A 4,129-nucleotide genomic window follows, 5' to 3' on the forward strand; every position below is an offset into this window, starting at 1 on the left:
GGATTAGCAGCGCGGAGGTCACACTACGTGGGGCCGGTTCCCTCCGCGGAATTCTTATCCAGGGCCAGGAGAGGGGAGGTGGGAGGGGCGTGGGAAGCGCGGGAAGGCCCGGCCGGGGAAGCCTAAGGGGCGACTCACGCCGTGCTCCGCACAGCCCACCGGGGGAACAAGCAGTCCTGCACTCTGGGACCTTTTCAGGGGAGGGAGCCGCAAGGCACGGCTTGGGGNCCTTCCCGGCTCCCGGCCTGCCCCTCCCTCGTCCGCCGCCGTCTCCCGGGAAACGGGCCGCGATAGCCCGCTGACCCGAAGCTGGTTTCATGGCAGCCGCGAAGAAAGCAGTCTTGGGGCCATTGGTGGGGGCAGTGGACCAGGGCACCAGCTCAACGCGCTTTTTGGTGAGCCCGGGGTGACATCTGAGGAGGCGCTGAGCCGGGGCGGGAGCCCGTGGACCTCGGGGCTGGCTGTCGCGTTCCAATCCCGCGCCTCCCTCGACCCCGAGCCCNGGCCACACTGACCGCTACTGCGGTCTTCCCCGGGAGCATTTGGCCTGCGGGGCTCAGGACGTCCTTGGATGGGGCAAAAGCTGTGTCACGGCTTTGGTAGCCTAACACGGCGTCCTTTGGAGCAGTGGAACGAACATAGTATTAGCGTGATGATGCGTTGTCATCCTCTCCCACAGAAATTGCAGGAGGCGGAATGCCGGCATGCTGGGGTGGGGGGGCGGTGCTGAACACATTGGGGAAAAGTCACACTACACTGCCGGCATCTTTATTTAATTTCGAAGACTCGTAAATTTCAGTTCTGATACTTTGCCGGTTAAAAGCAGATGATTGTTTTCTCCGTGCTTCACAACACAAAGTGACAGGAAAATTCTGTTTCCCTTTTTATTTACCACTTAAGACAGCAGTTTTATCACAATGGAGTGCTGTTTAAGGGACTCTGCTTATTAATGTTTTGTGCAATTAAGAAACTTGCTCTTAAAGTGATCTAGCACTTAATTTAGTAAGATAATTTAAAAGTAATTTAAATAAACAGCTGTTGGTTAAGAACTTATGCTTTCAGTGGACATTTGGCTAATGTGGCAGGTTGATGTAAATACTGAATGATTCTTTAGCTCTGTCTTCACTTATTTACTTTTTTTTCCTGCATTATTTTGTGTGTGTGTATATATATATATGTACATATACTATACGTACTTACTGTATGTATAGTATATACATTTTTTCCGAGTTCTCTTTAACTGACCAGTTTGGCTAAAATCTGCATTTATGCCTTCATTTTGATACTTGTCTCTCTTGTCTAAAGTAAAAATCTTTCCGTCCAATTTTAGTTTGAATCTTATTTAAAGACAGACTGGTTTGAGCTGCCGAGACGTAGTCCACTGTCTCTTACCTTGCTTATCTTTTGATCACTCCATGCAGGTTTCACTTTGTCCTGTTTTCATATCCATGTTTGTAAAGTAATCCTGAATCATAAGTGAGATCGTCTGCCTAACTGGATTTGATTAATATATAAAATACCCAATCAGCATTGCCATCTTCCCAAATTAAGAAAGACTATGAAAATAGGTGTGCTGACTAACTGTGGGTTGATTTTTGAAATCGCGTTCAGGAATTGCCCACACAAGTGCCTGAGGGAGCCAGCCAGGTAGAAGGTAGACAGCCAAGGGGACAGCCTAGAGCTGCCAAGCAGCCACACGAACCCATTGTTGCCAGGTCTTCAAATTCTTTAAGAAATGCCGATAGTCTCGAGTCTGCAGTGAAATCTTGCTCATCTTCAGTGTTGGCCAACTACTTCATCAAGCATTGTTGGGGGCCAAACTAAACATGGCCGCTGTTGTCAAGTTTATACAGCTTCTACCCTCTATGAGTATGGGTCAGGTATTTGATTTTTCATCTCATTATTATTATTTATGTCATTATATTATTTCATTATTCCTTCCCTTTTAGGAGCCAGCCTTACTGTGCTTCTGTTTCTTTTGACTCTTTACCGTTGCTGTCCATGTAGCCCAGCACACTTCTTAATCTACTGCAGGTTGTTCCTGGCCCCTCAGATCCTGTTGCCCAAGGGGCTTCTTTCTGCGTTGGTGGGGGAAGAATTCATCAACTTCACATTATCACAATAATTTGTTCAGTGTGTGACATGAACGACACAAGCCTGCTGACATTGGGTTCTGTTTCCTGTGCTCTTGTATGGCATGATCTCATTGAGTAACCTGAGGTGCCAATTCACAAGATTCCCATCCTGCTTATAGAGTGATGTCTGAAAGTTGATAGGTCAGGTTTTCCACTTCTTGAGAAACAACTATGAGCGAATGCTTCCCGGGTCAAGAAAAGACTCAGAGATGATGCGGGAAGTAGAGCAAAACTTAGAAATGGCTTAACAGTCAACTTCTCCTTCAGTTATAAGGAAAGAGGTTGCAAAACCACTCCCTGCAAAATGCAGATAATAGAGTTGCTGAATAAGCGCTTCAATCACAAGGTAATTCCTAAGAGTTCTTGTCATTTCGTTCCACGTTGTAATTATGACTCAAAAATAATTGCTTACCTTCTCAGGGAAGAATACAATGAATAAGAACGGTCATAAGGAACCTTATAAAGTTAAAGGTATTTGAATAACTTCCTGACCATTGTTCATTAGATTTGCATATCTCATTCAACTTTCTCAAGACTAACAACCTCTCCAAGCTTTCTTCTTCCTTTTTTTTATACTAGCAATATTAACTTCTCCCATAATGGACACAAGATGTCGATATTCGTGCTCCCTCCTCCAAAGGAATGGTCTCCTCTCCTGTTCCCCAGATCTGCTTCTTGAAATTCAACTCTACCCCCAAATAGTGCCTCAAATGCCATCTCTTAGCAGGTCTTCCTCAAACCCTTAGAATTTCTACCCCTTCCTGTAGTACTTCTCTTCTACGTCTCTTAAGAGCTCTTATCACCTGCTTTGTATTATAATTATATACCTGCTGTGCTTCAGAGCAAGGACCTCCTTTCAGGTCTTGTGGGCCTCTGTGTTCCTTAAAACATTTTGGTCCAGGGGCACCTGGGTGGCTCAGTCGGTTAAAAGTCTGACTCGACTTCGGCTCAGGTCTCATGGTTTGTGAGTTTGAGCCCCACATCGGGCTCTGCGCTCACGGCGTGGAGCCTGCTTGGGATTCCACCCCCCACCCCATCCCCCCGCTCCTTGTTCTCTGTCTCTCTCGCAAAATCAATAAAAATGAGCCTTAAAAAATCTTGGTCGACACAACCAGTGAACACGTTTTGTCTACAGGGAGCACTTTATACATACTGACTGAATAGATTTTTATTTCTCTTTAGTAGGTCAACTGAATTTTTCTTCTGTTTGGGTTTTTTACCTTGTCAAAAAAAAATCTTAAAACTTCCTGACTTGGGTGTGTTTGATTACTTAATTTCTTCTATTTGCGAACATGTTCATTTCTTCGTCCAGCTGCCAAAGCGTTCATCCTGGAACCCTATGCATACCCTTTGTACTAAAGGAAAGAGCTCATGCTTGTCTGATAGGAAAGTGAACTGGGGTTGGCACATGAATACTCAGATTACAGAATAGGAACTTCTTGGAAAGAGAATCAGTATAACAGGTTTTAAGGAGGGGCCATTTCTTTATAAAACCAAAGTTTCAAGCTTAAACAGTCAACTTCCCTCTTTATTTGGTAACTTTGTTTTTTCCCCCATTAAGCTTTAAGTTACAAAAAGCCAAGGCTTGGGATGTGTTATGACTCGAAATGTGTCTGTGTCGGATGCTCTAGTGGAGGATTTTTCCAGCTTGATCTCATTTAATCCACACAGCAACCTCGATGTAGGTGGTGCTGCTAAGCTCCTTTCCACAGGCGATCAGACCGTGCTGAGGACTGTGCCCGAGGTCACAGAGTAACCGGTGGAACGAGGACTCAAGGCCAGGTCTGTTGCGCTCACAAGCCTGCCCTAAACCCTGCCCTGGGCGCCCCGGCTGCCTGGAGCCCTGTGAAGGGAAGAGGAGAGGCTGGGGAAGGCCGCTTACCCGCTTCACAGGTGCAGTTCTGATTATAATCACAGATGAATCTTCACCAAGGAAAACATACGCACACCCTGGTTTCGCCAAATGCAAAAAAAAAAAAAAAAGTTGTCTTTGA

The 4,129-nt window shown here is 45.7% G+C and overlaps 1 protein-coding gene across 1 annotated transcript in view; it reads left to right on the forward strand.

Annotated features, from left to right (window-relative positions):
• The first annotated feature begins 234 nt into the window (after nucleotides 1–234).
• The window catches only part of GK (glycerol kinase), a 75,769-nt gene continuing 71,874 nt past the window's right edge, over nucleotides 235–4,129 (forward strand). The window contains exon 1 of the mRNA XM_077745321.1: nucleotides 235–395. Coding sequence (XP_077601447.1) covers nucleotides 318–395 — 78 coding nt within the window. The 5' untranslated portion in view covers nucleotides 235–317. The remainder of the gene's footprint in view (nucleotides 396–4,129) is intronic.

This window comes from Crocuta crocuta, unplaced genomic scaffold (genome assembly GCF_008692635.1).
Source record: "Crocuta crocuta isolate KB4526 unplaced genomic scaffold, BGI_CrCroc_1.0 scaffold630, whole genome shotgun sequence".
NCBI lineage: Eukaryota > Metazoa > Chordata > Mammalia > Carnivora > Hyaenidae > Crocuta > Crocuta crocuta.